General features: G+C 42.7%; 1 protein-coding gene across 1 annotated transcript in view; it reads right to left on the reverse strand.

Annotated features, from left to right (window-relative positions):
- fras1 (Fraser extracellular matrix complex subunit 1) overlaps window positions 1-18880 on the reverse strand; it is a 226243-nt gene that overhangs the window by 7746 nt on the left and 199617 nt on the right. The window contains exons 47-64 of the mRNA XM_041936965.1: window positions 15570-15694; window positions 13283-13423; window positions 12663-12890; window positions 10634-10747; window positions 8767-8917; window positions 6881-7040; window positions 6515-6683; window positions 5758-6004; window positions 5009-5353; window positions 4359-4519; window positions 3929-4076; window positions 3623-3828; window positions 3377-3533; window positions 2415-2615; window positions 2064-2251; window positions 1121-1396; window positions 506-738; window positions 246-406 (exon numbers count right to left, since the gene is read on the reverse strand). Of these exons, the coding sequence (XP_041792899.1) occupies window positions 246-406; window positions 506-738; window positions 1121-1396; window positions 2064-2251; window positions 2415-2615; window positions 3377-3533; window positions 3623-3828; window positions 3929-4076; window positions 4359-4519; window positions 5009-5353; window positions 5758-6004; window positions 6515-6683; window positions 6881-7040; window positions 8767-8917; window positions 10634-10747; window positions 12663-12890; window positions 13283-13423; window positions 15570-15694 (3411 nt within the window). The remainder of the gene's footprint in view (window positions 1-245; window positions 407-505; window positions 739-1120; window positions 1397-2063; window positions 2252-2414; window positions 2616-3376; window positions 3534-3622; window positions 3829-3928; window positions 4077-4358; window positions 4520-5008; window positions 5354-5757; window positions 6005-6514; window positions 6684-6880; window positions 7041-8766; window positions 8918-10633; window positions 10748-12662; window positions 12891-13282; window positions 13424-15569; window positions 15695-18880) is intronic.

The following is an 18880-nucleotide window of genomic DNA, read 5'->3' on the forward strand; positions in this document are numbered from 1 at the left end:
GTTCATTGTTTTGATTTATCAGGACACTTCCTGTGCATTATCACCTACCTAAGTATAACATTCTGGTGTTGTAGTAATTCTAAATGACTGGCTGTGAACATCACATAAAAGCTAGAAATGTAAAATGTCATATGAAGGACACTGCTTAATGTCTTGCAGGTGTGGCTTTGATAAGAAGACGGATTCACGGGTGGTGTGTGAAGTGTGTGTGTGTGTTTATGATATTACGTGTTTGTTTGACTGACCGGAGAGACCCTGCAGGTCTTTGAGGGTAACAAGGTTGGAGCAGATGTGCTGCTGTCTATAGATGGACTCTGACAGCAGGAAGTGCAGGTTGTGCAGGGGCATGGTGGACACCAGGGGGAGCATGCCATCCTGATGGGGGATCTGCACTGAGATGTGGATCCTAACAAGGACATACAGAGCAGAGAGAAAGGACATGAACAGACAATACATCAAGTTTTGGTCAAGACTTTTATCGACTTAAAAAAACGTTCCTACTCACCGGTTGGGGTGCTCCTTGTGCTTGACGTCAAGGTATTTGAGCGTGGCGATGAAGGACTGAGCCTGGAAGCCTCTGGCGGTCCCCGTGGTAACAGGCGTGTGGCAGATGGACCCCTCTGTTCCGATGGTGGCGATGTTGCTCCTCAGCGGTGTGCCGAGGTGACCCGCCTTGTCCCTGGCCTGAGCAACGCAGCGGACATGGAAGCGACGGCTGAAATAAATACTGTCCAGGACCTGAGAGAGATGGCAGAGGGACGGGTGAGACATGAACCACCTTACCCAGAGATTCTGATGAAACCTTTATACTTGACTTAAGCATGGTGATGAAGGATGAGATGAGGAAGGATGTCATGCCATGTCTTTTGGAAAGTGAGTCACTGCTCTTTACATCAGGCTGAAAAGCAGTGTTTCACTTCCTTCACTGGTTGAAAGTTTCAAGTCTGGCCTGCAGCATCAGAAGCTTTCTACATGCTGCCATTACCGCAATGTTAAAACTGGTCACTTTGTAAACTCACCATCAGCGTTCTGACTGATCAAGGACACAGCAGGTTTTAGGTGATGTCTTTAAACCGATCACCTCGGCTCCATCTATTCCTTTTTAGAAATCCCAACTCACCATATGGTTGACGCTGGTATACGGGGTGGTGTCTGTGACTGTCTCGAAGGGGGACCGTGCCCCGCTGGTGTCAGTGGGCGCCGCCACTTCCCAGGAGAAGTGAACTTGGGTCTGGTTGATGCCCGCCTCCTCGCAGCGCTCCCTCATCACAGAGTACTTAGGGTAATGAGGGTCACAGGGGGTGACGCACACCAGAGGGTAACCTGGAGAGGGCATCTTCTTACTGCCTTCCTTGGTCACCTCCTGGACGTGATCATAGTCAGCGAGCGAGACCACCTGAGGAGGAAGCAGGATGATGAAGCTTCGCCTTGGAATTCAACTTTATTTTCTTCTTCATTGCATTGTTTTTATTTCAGCATGGCCCACAGATGGGTAGAGAACGATCACAGCATGAGATGAGATTCCTGCTGAGGTGCTAAAAGGCAGTTGGGGTCAAATCACGCTTCATATAATATTTTAATGGAATATGAACACAGCTGAATTGATGTGCTCATTATAGTTGTTCTGGTCAAATGCACAAGAAATGTAAAAACTTGTAAACCAATGCCTGAAGGAAAATGCACCTATGGTTTCTGCTGCTGCTTTGGAGTCACTGAATATGTATAAGGACAGAGGAGTGCTATTGCTGGGAGGGGCAATGTTTCTGGTTTCCAGCTCAGGGCTGTGTAAGTGCTAAAAACATGTTAAGCTGTCAGCACTGCTGGAAACAGACTAACACTTATGTTCTCTGTTGAAAACAAGAAAGCAAGCAAATCATAAATCTGTTAAAAAGCTACTTAAAACCTTTCCTGTACTTTAGTCCTACTGCTTTACACTTTTATGTTTTTTGGTTGTGTTTTATTATCAAAAAAGACAAACTGAATTAGTTATAATATTTCAAAACTGACATTATTTCATTGAAAGCTCATTACAAAAGTTAGATATTACATTTAACATTTCTTACAATAGGCGTGGCAGGGAGGATAAGGCTGCCTGAAGCCTCCTGGTCCAAAATCGTCACTGTTGCCATAGTGATCTCCCCGAGCACTGCCTCCACAGGGTCGTCAGGGCCAAGGACCAATGAGAAGGACTCGTGCCACTCCCTGTCCTCATTGGACAGAATCTCCACTTTGAACAGGATGTGGTCCACCCCTGCAGAGAGAAGCAAAGGGAGTTGTTTGCCATGTTTAAGCTCTCTTCTACCTCCCATACTAAGTTATATCCTGAGATTTACCAACATACAAAGATAATCCTTTGAAAGATGAATCTTCTCTGCCGTTTTTCTGTATTACTCATGTCTACTTTCAGCACTGACCTGGGGTGAATTTAAGCACTCGGCTCTTGGGATTGTAGTCGACTCCAGACTGGGCTGATCCGTCCCGAGTGCTGCAGCGGATCTTAGAGGTCCGATCCAGATCCCCCCGACGGATCACCTTGATGTTGAGTACCTCAATGCCATCGGGACCAGGAGGCTCTCTGACCTGGTAGGACGCCTGCTCAAACTCAATGGTGGGAGCTGGAGGAACAGGAGAGGATGATAGGTCACAGGGCCGCCCTCTGGCGATGACTAATGTGTCACTGACCGTATAGAATGGTTTGCACATTGAGATACACTCACTTGTTTTTGCGTTGATAAATCTAATGCACTCTAATAAAACAGTCCTGCAACAAGTTTTTGTTTTCGAAATGTGTTGTTTAAACTATATTATAATTGAATCAAGCTATATTATATATATATTACAATGTTTGTAGGCTGTAGTTTGAGGTAGTATTGTGTGAGCTGTTTCCAATATTTTATCCACCCCAATTTTAGCAATAAGGGTAGGTTTTCAGTGAGGCTGGCTGGTTGATTACAATGAGTTTAAGCTTGGTGTACCTACAGAATACAACTGAATGTATAGGGTTAACATGGAGACGTTTGCTACTAAACAAAAAATACAAAAACAGAACATTTATACATTTATCTGACAATATCTACCTGACAGATTTGCAAAAGAATGTATTGATCAGAACAGAACTATGTGAATCAAATGCAAACTGTGAAAATCAGAATACTCGAAGAGTATGCACTTTCACAAAACAATACTTCTTAAAACTTCTTAATAAAATAGACAATGATTTAGACTTTCATGAGCTAGAGAAAGAAGACACATTTAAGTCTTCCAAACAGTTTCTCTCTGGAACAAAACTGTGGTGCCACAGTGGTTCAGCAGCCAGTGAGACTAGATCTGTACACCAGTGAGGTATCTGCTATATGCGACTGAAGCACCTGCTTACCATCTTCATCATTGGTGATGGTGATGGTAACAATGTCGCTAGCGCCCACCATGGCACCACTCCAGTGGTCACCCAGTGGCGTCCCAAGATGCACCTGGAACTCCTCTTCAGGCTCAAAAACGGAGTCATCATTGATGTGAACTGTGCAGTTTTTGACCTGAGAAGCAAACACAAAACATTTGATTGGGCAGGTAAGTGCCTAAACAGACACACACACACCAAGAAAGATTTTGAACTATACTGTACCTTCTCTCCTTTGAGGAAAGTAATGCGTGACTCGTCCGCATTCCTCCTCTCCTCAAAGTCGTCCATCACCATGGCTGACATGGTCCGAGTGAAACAGCGCACTGATGACTTGAAGGACAGGTCACCTGTGCGGATGATGGGGATGTGGAGGACACTGTCTTTCTCCTTCACAGTGTAGGCGCTCTTCTCAAACTGCATGCTGGGAACTGAGAGAGGGGATGATGGCTGTGAGATATCTCACTCTATTCTAAATACTGGTCAATGTAATTGAGATATCATTCATAAGGTATGTGACATTGTACGTACTGTCCTGGAAGGTGTCAGTGATGACGACGTTGGCTTCGTAGGGCTCTTGGAGGACAGCGCCCTGAGGAGAACTGAGGAAGACTACAAAAGACTCAGACCCTTCGATGGATGGATTCTGGATATCGTCCATGATGGTCAAACTGCAGGTCTGTAAAAAAGGAAGCCAGAGCGTTAGCGAGGTTTCTAAAGGTGTCCAAGGTCAGGTCTGTAACTCTGACAGCTGGAGAGGTAACTTAAAGTTCTGCCTTGTCAAGCTCCACCAATAACAAGTCCTATCATAAAATATGTCGTAAGGCAAAAAACCATCCTGGTCATTGGATATTTATCCATGCTAAGATGTTACTACTAGCTGCCTTTGATAGAGCACTTAAGATGCCTTGAACAACAATAATTGTGTTTTTTAGAGTAGGTGAGAAGTCTCTGTCCTTACTTCCTCAGTTTTTCCAGGTTTGAACTCCACCTTCTTGGAGCTGGGGATGTAGTCGATGCCCGGGCTGGCTGAGGGGGGGTCTGAAGGCCGGGTGGCACACCACACAGAGGTCAAAGAGGACAGGTCACTGCCATGGCGCAGCACTGGTATCTCAATCGTGCCTGGATTGTGGTGATAAGAACGAAATCCAGGTTGAGAAAACATGGAAAGAATCAAGATTTCTGTATCTTACTATACGTATATGTATACTGGAGCATTTTTTAGGACAAGCAGTAGCCTGTTGTGTTAATTATGAAAAGAGGCGACTGTCAACCCTGTGTTGACTGCTTTCTACTAATTATGTTAGGAGATTTAGGAAAGGCAAGGGGGTCCACAGACAACACACTACTGGCAAGAAATTAATGCTTCACCCTTGGTTGTAGCCATTGGAAACTTCCCTCTCCAAAGACAATGTGTAACTCTCCTTGGCACCGTTTTAAATTTCCCCATGGACATCATTAAATTTGCACATTTCTTTTCAAGCATGTAGCTACGCTGTGACATTTAAAAAAGACATTGTAACTTAAACTTCTCTTTCTGGTGGACAAAAAAAGTGCAGAGAGTCTCACAACTAGCCTGTGCACAGGTGGATGTATGAGAACGGCTCATACCTGCGTCTTCACTGAAAGTAAAAGTGGCGTTCCCAAGAGAAACAGTGGATGCATCATTGGGTCCATCGATGACAACCTTGGCCGACGTCACGGCCCCCATGCGGGCGTTATCCGAGGCATCTGACAGCACCAGCTCGAACTCCTCAGACAGCTCGTACTCGCTGTCGTCGATGAGCTTAATGTCACACGTGGACATGCTGACACCGGGGCCGAAGATGACACGGTTGTCATTGGTCATGCCGCGGCTCTTGTAGTCGGAACCGGACTCCAGAGCGTGGAGGCTGCTGCCCTGAGCCGACTTGGCCACGGTGTAGCAGAGGGCCGACACCGTGCTGGAGGTGTCACCTGAGTGGAAATGAGGCAAGGGGGGGGGGGTCACTGCTGGTCATGCTGGCAGGGCTGGACATTCATCATGCTGCTGTCCAAGTTGTTCAAAATTGATAACTCTTCCTTTTGAATTCTACTCAAGATCACAAAGATACCAAATATGTGGTAGAAAATTAGTAAAATATAAAACAACATCAGCATTCAAATGCCTCACAAACACGGGCAGGAATGCATCATGTGGCCTTAATCAAGTGTTGCAACAAGCAGATACTGCACACGTATGCAAATATGTGAAAAGAAAAAGAAGGGGAAGACCTTTTCATTCAGATAAAAAGGGGGAAATGAAATAGTTAATAAAAACAGTTAAATAAGTTAAGAGCTATGTTAGAAACCCCTGTTGCAGGTTGTACTGTGTTCTTTACCTTTTCTCTCGATGGGCACGTGGATGAAGCCGGTGCTTTCATTGACGTGGTAGGTCTTCTTATCAAACTGCAGAGTTGGTTCGTCCTCTGTGTCGTTGATGTTGACGAGGGCGCGCGTGTTTCTACCCAGCAGCGCGTAGACGGGCATGCTCAGCTCCACGTGGAAGCTCTCAGTCCCCTCAAACACCTTGTCGTCATTAATGACGATGGTGCACACCTTGGTGTCCTCTCGCTCGTCAAACTGTACCTGAGAATTAACAAGACAGTGGCGGTGTTGGTCAATATGTGCTTTTGTTGATGACTGGACGTAAGAATGCAGATGACGGAGGACGTGGAATAGGAAGCACTTACTGTATATTGGTACAGGCCAAAACAAGGCGGCACAAATAAAAACAGGATAAAATGTAGAGGCGAAAAGCAACTAGTCTGACAGGCCAAGAAAAGTCCTGGTGTCTTAACTGAGGGTAAAACTTCAAACACAAACTTTACTTCTGCAAACTTTTGCTCTCAAGACAAATGCAAAACAAGGCAAAATGGGAAAACAATTGGAAAATTCTAGAGAAAAAAATCCAAGTCTTTAATAATTGGATGATTATTTTTCTGTCAGTTATTTAATGACCAATGTTAAGTGAAAAGAAGCTAAATATAGACAAACAAAGCTGCACAGATGATGGAATCATCATGGATGGATGATGATGATGATGAAATGTCCTTAACAACAATGAAAATAAAATGCTAAACATTTGACTCTGGTTACCTGTCCTGCATATTCTACATAGTCCTGCTGGCCCGGCCGGGATCCGACGCTGCTGGTGGAGGTGGCGCTGTCCTGTTCGGTGCGGCAGAGCACGATGGCGTACTGGTTGAGGTTACCAGTTCGCTTCACTGTCACAGCCACCGTGCCGGCCTTCTCGCTCACATTGTAGCTGTGGAACCGTGCCAGGAACAGAGAGGTTAGCTCACTTTCTTTTTTAAATAACAAGGACAAGGATGCTGCCCAGGGCCTGGTTTGACTTTTGGAAACAATGCAGTGAGTTTCTTTGCTAAGTAAGAGGTAACAGGGATCCGTAACAGTGAACGAACGGATGCTGGTTTTAGGAGACGCCTCACACATAATACAGACCTTCTGTGCTCAAAGCTGATGAGTGACCATTGGATGTGGAAGACGTTGTCGCTGACCACATTTGGCTTGCTGTCTTTGACCAGGAACTTGAAGTTGTCCATGGTTTCCTGAGTGTTCTCCTGATGCAGCACGTAGCGGATCAGACCCAGGTTGATATCAGCTAGAAAGGAGAAAAGTCAGATTGATAATGTTCTAACACTGACTTCCTTTATATCAGTCATTCAGTTATTGTTTCTTCTCATCTTTTGACACCTATTTCAGGTCACAGAGGAGGTCGCATTGTGTGGAAGAGCCTGGCAAAATGCTCTCTTTCCTGATGTTAAACTAAAATTTTAAATGTGCCAAAAATGTCACAGGACAATTCTCCTATTAGACAATTAGCGCTGATCTTTACACGTCCCTCTGACCTTTCTGTGAGGAAGGAGACACCCAAAAGACAGCGTCCCCACAGGGACTGAATCTTAATAATAAAACTCTTTGTGAAGAATGTATTTTCTGTGAAATAATGAGTCCATAATTTGCAGCCTCCGGCCTTTTCCCATTACTTGAGAGAAATAAAAGAACTTGAAAATGAAGGTGAAAGTCATCATTGGCTCTCCATTTTTGCTCATTTATACCTTCCAGAGGAGGTTGGAGAAAAGGAAATACTTTGTAAACGAGGCCTGAAAGCCACCGAAAAAAAAGGATGAGCATCCTTGTGCGAGAAGGATGATCAAATGACCTTCAGAATAAACGTAGAAATAAACAAGATGAACAGAAATAAATAGTGCTGAATGGGAAGACAAAGATAGAAAAACTGTATGCACTAATGTCCAGAACAAGAATATCTCATAACACAGTTTCAGACTTAGCACCAGCATATGGAAGAATATGAGAGTAAATGTTGACAGTTGAGATCATGCTGAGAGACAGTTCGTACGAGTAAATCCCTCTCTCAGGGTGAGGGTTTATTTTAATTATTGGATATTTGTTAGCATTCAGAAAACGATGTTTACATGCTCCGAACTGAGAATGCAACACATCAAAGTGACTGTTTCGAGCTGCTCTCCAGCCTAGAGGATCAACATTTCACAAAAGCACAGTGACATTGATCCCTGGCTGCAGCCTAGAGGTGAAGATAAGCAGACTCATGATGAGAACATTCAAACAAATTGGCTGGGAAAGTTAGGGCAAGGGCAAACTGGAGGAAAAACACTCCCAATGCTGCGGAGTCGCCTTTCAACAAAACTGTCAATGGAGAAAAGACAGAGACTGTCCAGGTAGGACTGTCCTGTCCTTGAACCGTCAAGGAAAATGTAAAATGCAGGGGAGCCCCAGTTCAAAAGCTCATTGTGTTATGTGACTGTTTAGTCTTCATCTACCTTCAAACTGATATCAGCCATAATACCATGAATTATCTAAAGAAGAAGAATGGACAAGAGAGGGCAGTGATGCTACATCAACCTGGACAAACTAAATCACACAATGATTGAAGGGATTAGAAAGTAAAACACTCTGAATGTTTGCTTTCCTCTTTTTAAACACCAGATACTTTCCCCTCGGCAGACGTTGAAAAAATCCTTCAAATTAAATCATCTTAGAAGAAGAAAAAAAAAGCAGAATTTGTGACTGGAGGTCACAAACAGACGTGGCTTCACTTTAAGGAAGCTTAAGCCACCCACTCAACCTGTATAAACAGCTTTTATTAAAAGAGTTGTAATGACACTAACAGAAACCTCAGAACTTTCCAAAACATTGGCAAACTCTCCTCACTGTAGTAACACATGCTAAACATAGAAGACGTAAAAGCAGTACACAGCTTTTTATCAAAGAGTGACAAATAAAACATGTGATGTGAATATGTCAACATTTGGCCAGTCATGGACAAAGAGATGGAAGCTGTGTACCTTGTGTGAAGGTGCCGACGGGGTTGCCAGGTTTCAGCTTGCTCTCCAGGAAGCCGTGCTTTGGCTCTGTGGTGATTTCGTAAACCAGCTGCCCGTCATCTGTGTCTGGATCCATGGTCAGCAGCTCCTTCTTGGTGATCAGATTGGTGGCCTGATGGACATTTTAAACAGAAATGACTGTACTGCACCTGTGTTGTAGCCACATTAAGACTAGCCATTATTAATCTGACACCACAGACATTATCCACAGTTGAAAGGCAGACAAGTTAGCAAGGCCTTTTTCTCCCTCATGAAGTACTGTTGATGATAACTGGGTCTCTGGCCTCTGTTCCCTCTCTCAAACTGCTGCAGTAGATCTGCATACATTAATGCAAAGGAAGTGTCTGTGTTGCCTTCCACACTATGGAGTGGTTCCATACGCTTGCAGATTAGGCTTCTGTTGTTATTTTTAGCACTCGAAAGTATAGTTGAGATGAAAGATGATGATTGTTGAGGGGATTTTTTTGGGCCTTTATTGGATAGTGACAGTGCAGAGGCAATGGGAAATGGGGGAGGACATTCAGCAAGGAACACTGGCTGGAGTCAAACCGACGACAGTTCAGATCTTTATACGATTGTCCTGGAGTTAAACTGATCTAGAGCACTTTATTAAACCATAGAAAAAGACATTACTGCTGCTGCCTGTCCTTCTGGAAATGAATAATTCAAATAAGCGTTTGTTGATTTTTATCACTGTAGACCTATGAAACCTTGATATTTCCCTTTTACTGCACATTCGTTGGGTCTCTTGGGTCATTTTTCAAAACTGAAAACGTATATACTACAGTTCCTGTATGTTGAAGGCATTTATTTCTAAAAATGTTTTATTTATAGGGATCTGAACCCGTATTAAGTCTTTGAAACCGCCAGAGGCAGATGCAAACACAGATTCTTCTATCCCAGAAGGGCAACAACATGATAGAAGAGGACCAACGCTTATTGCAACGTCTTGCAAAAAGATACTCAGTTCAAGCTGCAGCTAAATAGTCCTTTCCTGATATATATATAGTCCTTTCCACTGAAAAATGTATGCACGCGCGCACACAGGCACGCACCCATGCACACACATTCATCCATGCAGCTGCTGTACCGGGTGGTCTAACTGGGAGACAGTTTACTGAGCAATTGTTCCTTCACTTTCTTTTCAGCTGTTCAGAGCAGATGCAATGCGTGGAAATTTTTCTCAGTGATAAAACATCCCAGACTTAATTACTTGTGGTGCAAACACAGACTCAGGATGAGGGAACCAAGAGACACCATATGTCCATGTCTGCCAGAGAAACTTGTGGGTCCATTGTGCTGAGGTGTTTAAACCAGCAGGGGGAGCAAGTAAATTACACATTGTGAGCAAACAGAGCCAGCGCTTCTCTTTGCACTCCTGTCAGTCAAGAAGATACATTTAATGCGTTACTGTGACACAACCAGCCGGAGAGGACATAGAGCTTTGTGTGCACAATCAAGTCATTCTTGAAAATGGTATTTACTCAGAGAGTTTGCCGAGCATGCAGACCACTCTGCAACAATGCGGTCTCCTCTTCATTCAAACCCTTTTGTCAGTAACGTTTCCAGTGAAACCACAGTCTGCGACTTGAGACCAATGAGCAAGAGAGGTCTTGTTTTTTTGAAATGCAATGCAACCCAACGGCGACTTGGAATGTCCAAAAAAAGGATGTCCATTACTGGCTCCATTATTTCCAGCTGAATTCTCTCTAGGGATTTAATGCAGGATTATCTCATCTTATTTAATTAAACATCACCATGAAAAAGACAATAGAATATGCTCGCAGACATTCATGAAGAGATGATCCTGCAAGAGGAAGACTTATACCTTGTTCTCCATGTACTCCAGCCACTGCAGTCCCAGGTTGGTGACGATCCGTGGTGTGCCATCATCAACTGGCAGAATATCGATCTTGAACTTCTGTGGAGCTGCTGTCACTATCTGGATAACCAAAAGATTTTTTTGAGAGGAATGTTATAGACAGCAGCAAAAAAGAAGATTTAACTGTTTTTTTCAACATTGTCTTTAAAACGTCTGTCCATCCAAACATCAAAATATATATTTTCTTTTCTTATCATCACTACTCCTGGTGGGCTCTAGCCATGCAAATGGTTTTGGTTTATTGGCCCAGGGTTTTAACTATTTGTTCCTCAGATTGCTGTCTAAATCCCAACACAATAGAGGTGAATAAAACATCATTCGTGGTGGGCCATAAATTTCATTTAAACTAACCAGCAGCAACATCTGCCTGCAGACGCAGTGTGCTGTGTACACAGGATAATACACAGACTTCACTCTCAACAGTTTTCAGTTGAAATACTTCACACTGACCAAAGTTGGGACAACTTAGATTCATTAAAAGAGGAAAAAGAAACGTTCTCATGAACTGAATATAGGTTGAATGTTGTGGTGGCAAAAAAAACAAGTGATGCAGGTCATCACTTTGTTGATTTGTCCCCCTTCAAGATGTGATAACAGGCTAAATCAGATCAACTTTTACTAGTTACTGCTTTATGTCCAAGGAACGTGAGGGAACACAGAAAGAACAGCCTGTCACCACACAGTTCAGGCCAACTTTCACATGTGCCATTTGAAGGAAGCATTCATCCAGAGGACGTTACAGGAGCTCATAGATTATTTAATTACACGACAGCTCTAGTGGGAACAAGTGCACCTCAAACAGCAGCAGTGGTAAGGCCACAAACTGTCTTCAGGGCTGCAGAACACGTGTGACCACTGAGCCAAATGTCCCCAGGCGATCGAAAGATAATAAACACAAACCTCAGAAGTGTGTGTGTTTGTGTGTGTTAGTGTGTAATTAAGGGATATCAATACCTGCCTACTGTCATTCAGTTTAATCATGTGGACTACTTGTAGTGACAGGTGGTGGAGGGCGGCTGAGAGGGACGGCTAAATTGACGGGCGGAGGAGTCAATTCACCCAGAGGCTCATAACTACCACCATAAAGCTGACATTAACAACACACACACAGATGTTTGTACCTCTATATGCTTGTGAGGACCATCATTTAATGCATACTAGACCACTGGTTTCAGGTCTAGCCCTGAAAATTAACCACTGGATGGATGGCGAGATCAATCTAAGGGACTGTGAGATGATTATCAGGTAGGAAGAAAGAAATTACAGTTAATTAAGTTCTGCGACACAAAAATGTGACAAGTTTCTAGACTTCTCTGCAGTACTTGATTGATTCTTTTAGTTTTACTCCTACAGGCCTCTGAAAATTATTCAAATTAAATAATCCGTCAGGGTAAAACTACTTTGCCTCACCTTCCAAAAATGTCCTCACCTTCAAAACACATCTTCACTTTTCACAATGTCCTTCCTTCCCTTGTTTTCTAGATGTGTCCTCACTTTTAAAAAAATCTTCTAGTTTTTCACATATCTCCTCACTTTTCTTTTCTTTTAAATGTTCCTGCTTTCCAAAAATGTCAATTTTCCAAACATGTTTTTACTTTCCAAACATGTCCACACTCTCTAATAATCTGCAAACATGAACCCACTTCTCAAAAGTGTCAAGGTCCTCACAAAGATAGAAGTAAGACAGCACACAAACTGCTGATTCACCCCTCCCGTCATAAAAAGGTCAGCGCATACACACACACACATACGCAGACATGCACAGACACACACATAGACGTGCACCCACCCGTGCCCTAACTCTGCTAATTCAATCATCCAGCTGTAATAAAAATGTCAGGAAGCTGCCTCATATACACACACACACACACACACACACACACACACCAACACACAATCAAACTGCAAATTCAGCCTTCCTGCTGTGGTAAAAATGTCAACGCACGCACACACACCCACACACACACGCTGCTACCTCCTTGCCGCCCTCCTCGACCATGAAGAGCAGGTTGGTGCCATCTGCCACAGTGAAGGTGAAGCGGTCCTTGAGGGAGTTGGAGCCGTCGTGGTTGTAGCTGATGCGGTTCTGGTAGATGTCGTCCATGCTGAAGCTGCTGGTCTGCCGGTAGTGTTGGCCGTTGCTCGTGCGCTCGATGGTGCCGTGACGAGGAGCCTGGACAACGGTGAAGATAATGGACTCCGCCTGGACAAGGTTGTGTTTTAGCCGGAAAAATGGAGGGAGAGGAATGGATCAAAGGTGTGAAATTGTGAAACCTCTTATAGCAGTTAGAGGAGAAAGTTGATGCACAAGAACAGGAGTGCACTGAAGATGGCAGATTGATGGGATTATCAGTGTAAGAGTATCTGAGGCTGGATTTGTTCCTTTAAGCATCAGGAAAAAGTCTTTATAATGTTTTTGCCAGAGGAAATAAGGCTGCAGAGAACAACCGGCTTTCTAAACAACAGAGGCCAGCTTACACTGCTTAGTTTGGCCAGCTTAGCTGCTGATCACCAACTATTATTTTCTAGACTGGTAAAAAAAAAATGAAGAAACTTGCTGAAGATTTTCAGGGATTCGTGTTGCCAGTGTCCTACCTCAGTGTCTGCATCAGTGGCTTTCAACTCAAATTCGGTGATGGTCTTCCTCACTCCTTCCTGGACTCTCATGCCAGGAACCTGGAGCAGAGGCAGGGAGTCGTCCACTGGCCTGATGGTTATGTAGAACGTCTGGGCAACCTGGAGGCAACATACACAGGACAACACTGATCCATGTTGAAGCAAATCTAGATGTGCGACTCTTTCCCAATAGTTAATACATGGGCTTCAGTTCATCTCATTTTCTCTAAATTACTCTAAAGTTCTGTTTCTTCCATCTCTCTAAGACAGTCTCGCTCATTCTGTTCACCAGGATTACTTGTGCATCAAATTTCATCATTACGGGTCGACTCCTACTCCCTAAATAGGTTCGCATGTTTTTAAGTGTTAAAATACTGGCATACCCAACTGAACCATATATAAAGAATGAATATTGGTCTAAAAACAAGAGTGATTTGGGCACCAATACCCAGTGATTATATTCAAACTGTGAAGGATCTTATTAACTTCAGCTGAATGCATTTTTGCACAGAAGGAAAACTGTGGATTTTCTCCCCCATCACTTACATTGGAATCAGTTTAGGACAGGATTTCTTCACGGCCAATATGGAGGAGGAAGGATTACAGTGACACATAACTCTTTCAAGATACATGCGGGCATGTGTGTATTATTTCAGACAGATCTGATAAAATGTGCATATCCTTGTCACATTCTACCCTTAAAGCCCATTGGATTATCCAGAAAAAAGTACTGTCACAAAGCTGAACACGGCTGTTTTTCATAGCTTGTGATAACATTTTGGAGATTTTTTTGGTGATTTTCACAGTTCAGCGATGATATGTAATGTTGATGTATTGCACTGAAAGCAATGATAGTGGCTATGGTGCTGAATATATAAAATGAAATGTTCCAGTATTTGTACACATCTCAGTCAAGTGAGAAAACTATATGCAGTCACTTTTTAGACTGAATGCCAAGGTGGAAATCTAACAAATGGAAGAACACATCTGTAAAATCCAGATGAGCAGCACAGACTGCAGTTATAACAGAAACTGCCCACGGGTGTGCCCTTGAGCAATCCCATCTCATCACACACGGAGTAAAACATTCTGCTTCAGCATCCCTTTAAAACGGAACAAACTTTCTTAACGCCAAGTACTGGATATTATTTTTTTCAGAGAAGTGACGAGGCCTCCCAACTGGAGAGAGGAGACTTAACAAAAGTAAAAGCACCAAACCACTTCACGAACACTAACCACTACAGTGGCCACAAAAGCCTCCACACACTGCAATCAGCCAGGCGTGAAGGCCAAATGACCTTTTTTCACATGTTTACTCAAGTCCTTGCGGTCCTCATTAGTCCGGATTAGCAAGGCAGATTTATGCATGAGGAGAACTGGGGGGGCTGAAAGGGTTTGAGAGCAGCTTCCTCTGCACTAAAAGATCTGATATATATATTTATTTATATATTTATTTTTCTTAAAATCCTTTATGGCTCATATTGAAAGGTAATTACTGTCCTATGGGTCAGGAAACTTGTACTGACCCTTTTAATGAAGGATTGTGTCTAGATATTTCAGGCTAAAAAGTTTCCTGTGAAAACAAAAAAGCCAATGACAGAGCGGTCTGAAGGGCTTTTCATGCGGAGGACGAACACTGCCAGTCTTTAATTCATTATCATGAGAACTGAGAGACACGGGCGTGCCAAATGGGGTTTGTTATTGCTGAAAGGTGCTCAAGCTGAATCACGTCCATGCACGGCTGCCTCTTCAAATAGAGTCGTCTTATCCTTAACTTTTGATGACGGGATGTGATGGGGAATGTCTGCACTAAGCTGACCATTCTGTGGACACTTAACTTCACACCTGGCTATGATTTATGTGGCTCCTAAAGACAAAAGAGCTACAGTTTGTTGTTTAGTCCTGTTGAAGCCTGCTAGCTATCCCAAAGCCCTGATAATGATTCACGGAACTCCACTGGTGCTCTCTTTGTCAACTATTTAAATATGTGATCTAATGAGTTTAGGCATTGCTGTGGCACTACAAACTGATTTGGCTGTGACTGAATCAAAGTAACTGATTTCAGAATACTGAAAGTTATAATCAAGTTAAGTTCCTAAGACAAATGTAAGGGCAGACAAGATAATACATAATAATAAGAACAATAATAACTGTCCTCAATTTTCTTCAAGGTACCTCCCACGTTGTTGGACCAAACTGAACCAACTCACTCCTAATGGGTCATCAAAGCCCTTATTATCCTTTAGAGTCAACCCTCCTCATTCACCTCATTTGTCCCGTCCGACACGGTGAAGGAGAACTGGTCGGCGTGCTTCTCTTCTTCACTGGTGTGGACGTACTGGACGCTGCGCGATGCCAGATCGGCCTGGGTGAATGTGCTGATTCTGGTGCCTGGTGAGAGAAGACGGACAGTTATTAGTCGAGTTGGAACAATCAGCATAAACTAATTTGCTCCCTCTTTCTTTGAACAGCCACGCAGTCAGTGATACATCCTGACAAATCTAAGATACACACTGAGATACACACTGAGACTACAGACAAACACACACATAAAAAATAAAACATTAGACATCAATTCTTTCTTTATTTATGCATTTTGTCATTTTTCTACTAATCTTTCCTGTATTGAATTTCAGTGTCAATTGTCTTCTGCCTAAATCTTCTTCGTCTGTTGGTCATCATGCTTCAAGCCTCCCTTACCGACACTGGCATAAATTAAACAGTTATGTATGATGCAAAAAAAGACAAAGCCAAATTTCAGTTTTCTCATATTTCAATCCCCGGTATTTCATTTTTAACATTTCATTTTCAGATGCTTTGACAAACAAAAAAATGTACAATATAAATTGCTAAATGAATACTCAATGGGTGGACAGGCTTTTATGCCTTGCGATGAAAGCATGTGAGTCCTATAACTAAGAACTAACACTGTTTTTTATAGGCCTGCCATTGTATAAAGGGATCAATGATCTGTAGATGGACCTCTCATGTTGCTGGCGACTTTTATGTCAAGGTAGCAGACAGGGACGGCTGAAGAGCTACTTCCCTGCGCAGATGGGAGGAATTTTCCAAAATAAAAGTAAACATTGAAGAAACTCCCAATGAAACACATCAAATATTACACAGTTAGTGCAATAACTCATTCAACATGTCGCAGAGGGCCTTCAGGAAATGCGATCTTCTTCATGTCTACTTTTGACAGCGAAACACATGAAGTCTGTGGTCCTGGTTTGTGTGATCTATTCCCCGGCTGGAAGTTTATACATCATCATAATCAGGACAGGCACACAGGGAGACAGAGGCACCATTCTCAGTCAGTGATGAAAATACCTGCTTATTTGCACCATTAGATTAAACAGAATTTTTTCTTCTTCTTCCTTCTATTTGTCTTGACAGGAAATAGCAGGAAATACCAAGTTTTGTTTTCCAGAAGTTTAAACACAGGATGAATGCTGTGTGTGCGATTCTGATTTAATTCTATGATATGAGCACAGTTTCAAAAGATAAAAAGGCTTTAAGAGTTATTTACTCAAAACGTAGGAGAAAAAAAGATTAGGGAAAATCTTTGGGGTCTGTGGGGTTGTACAATTTAGCCTCATTATTTGAAATCATTGCTGTTATTGCATGTTTTCTGCAGCATGCAATCACAAGTGTGCTAAATACTGCTTGGTAGGTGGAAAAAATGAACACGTCTTCTTTGCAGAATGGTTGATTTCTGTCTTGGCTTGGAGTGCTAAAATTGCTTTCAATAGCTACACACTAATTCTAAGCATGTTTGAAGTATGTTGTCACGCATTTTTACTTAAAGACGTCCGTATGCAAACTAAAAAATTAGTTGTTTGAGTGTGCCGATGTGTTACTATTGGCCCAAAGCAAAAGATTTAAATCAGTTCTGTGATAACTCCAGATAGATCTCAGATAAGAAAAATAAAACTAAATACCTAGACAACCTGCTTTTTACTGGTGATTTAATTGGCCCACATATTGCATCATTTTCTGTTACTATTAGATGGTAATGTGTATTGATTTCTGTGTACGAACTGCAAAAACTATACTATAAAGCATATTATATTATATATTAGCATGGTATAAACTGTACATAATGAGTATATGTGGTGTGGCATTGGGACATAACGAACACCACCACCAGCAATGGTAAGGACTGACTCCTTATAATCTATCGAAGCCTCTGTGGGTTTCAGGGAATCTCACATGTGTGAACAGCCTGTTGAAACGCCTGCGGCTCTACAGCCAGGAGGGCTAATGAGGCCTCTTGGATCAGTAAATCAGAGTAGCTGCCTCTGACTTATTATTTCTACTTCCCTTTGAAATTTAAAGCAATGGTACTTCACTTCTGATTGGTGGAGCTGACAAAAAATGGCACCGCTGAACAGTTTCACGACCACTGAAGCCTTGGCAGAAATTCATGAAAAGATACACTTCAGGAGCGAACAACAAAAGCTGCATCTATTCCTTGGCATAAACTCCAGTGCTCGGGACTCTTGTACTTTTGTGAATGTCAGAGCTACACACCCAACCCGAAACTTGTCTCCAAAAGAAGTTGCAGTGAACATAAGAAGAATTTGAGGTGACGCAGCGGGCTACCTTCTTCATTGATTTGTGCCACAGGTGCCTTTTGACAGCGCTCCACTTTAGAGGGGTGTCATAACCTTAGCCAGTTAATAAGCCGTTTGAAGACTTTGGCTTTGAAAGTGGGCATTGAAAGAGAGGATTCATCTTTATGTGCTGTTACCTTGACATTCCTAGTAGGCTGACAAGATATCCCAAAGGAGCAGGGAGCTAGCTGTGCGTGTTAGCATGAAATGACAGATTGGCTGAATGGCTAGCGGTAATTATCCGGAGCTGCTATGGCTCTGAGGTGAACTGATGCTCCAAGATAGGAGAGCAGTGTTAACATCCAGCTAATTAGCATGCTGCAAGAGCATTCAGCGATGTGGGGAATCCATTCAGCTGGGGCAGAATTGTTCAATAGCACGGAAGCGAATAATCACCTCTTTGTGTTTGGAAGACGCATCAATGTCCCTTTTTTCATTTTGTTTTCGCACTTAAGGTGACATAATGTAAGAGAAGATGTTTTATTTCCCAGTGGAAATAAAAACAGTCATTTTGGTAGTGCTGAGGAGGAGGTGCTGCTTTTATGAGGATATTGCATTTCAAGAGTTTGGGAATACACTGAACATGCACTATAAATTTATGTAAGGCTGCAGTCATTCAACATTTGTGTGTGTGTGTGCCAAAAGAAGCAGGAAAGTGTGTGAGTGTGTCTATTTTGTAGTGGGTAGCTGGAATACATCAGAGATAAGCGAGAGAGGAACTAGAGCAAGGTCATCAATACACCCTCCTCTTTGTGTGCATGTGTGTGTATGTGTGTAGAGTTAATTATCTAAGACACATGAGTTGTATGAGTGTGTAGCAAATTAATAAGACTCACACACACATACATCTATGTTCACCGTCTACATTGACAGCATTTATTGTCTAAAAGCCTGATAAATTACCTTCATCTTAGTATTCTCTCTATACTCATCTCTTGTTAGAAGTGAAGATCAGCCAAAA

This window comes from Chelmon rostratus, chromosome 5 (genome assembly GCF_017976325.1).
Source record: "Chelmon rostratus isolate fCheRos1 chromosome 5, fCheRos1.pri, whole genome shotgun sequence".
Taxonomy (NCBI): domain Eukaryota; kingdom Metazoa; phylum Chordata; class Actinopteri; order Chaetodontiformes; family Chaetodontidae; genus Chelmon; species Chelmon rostratus.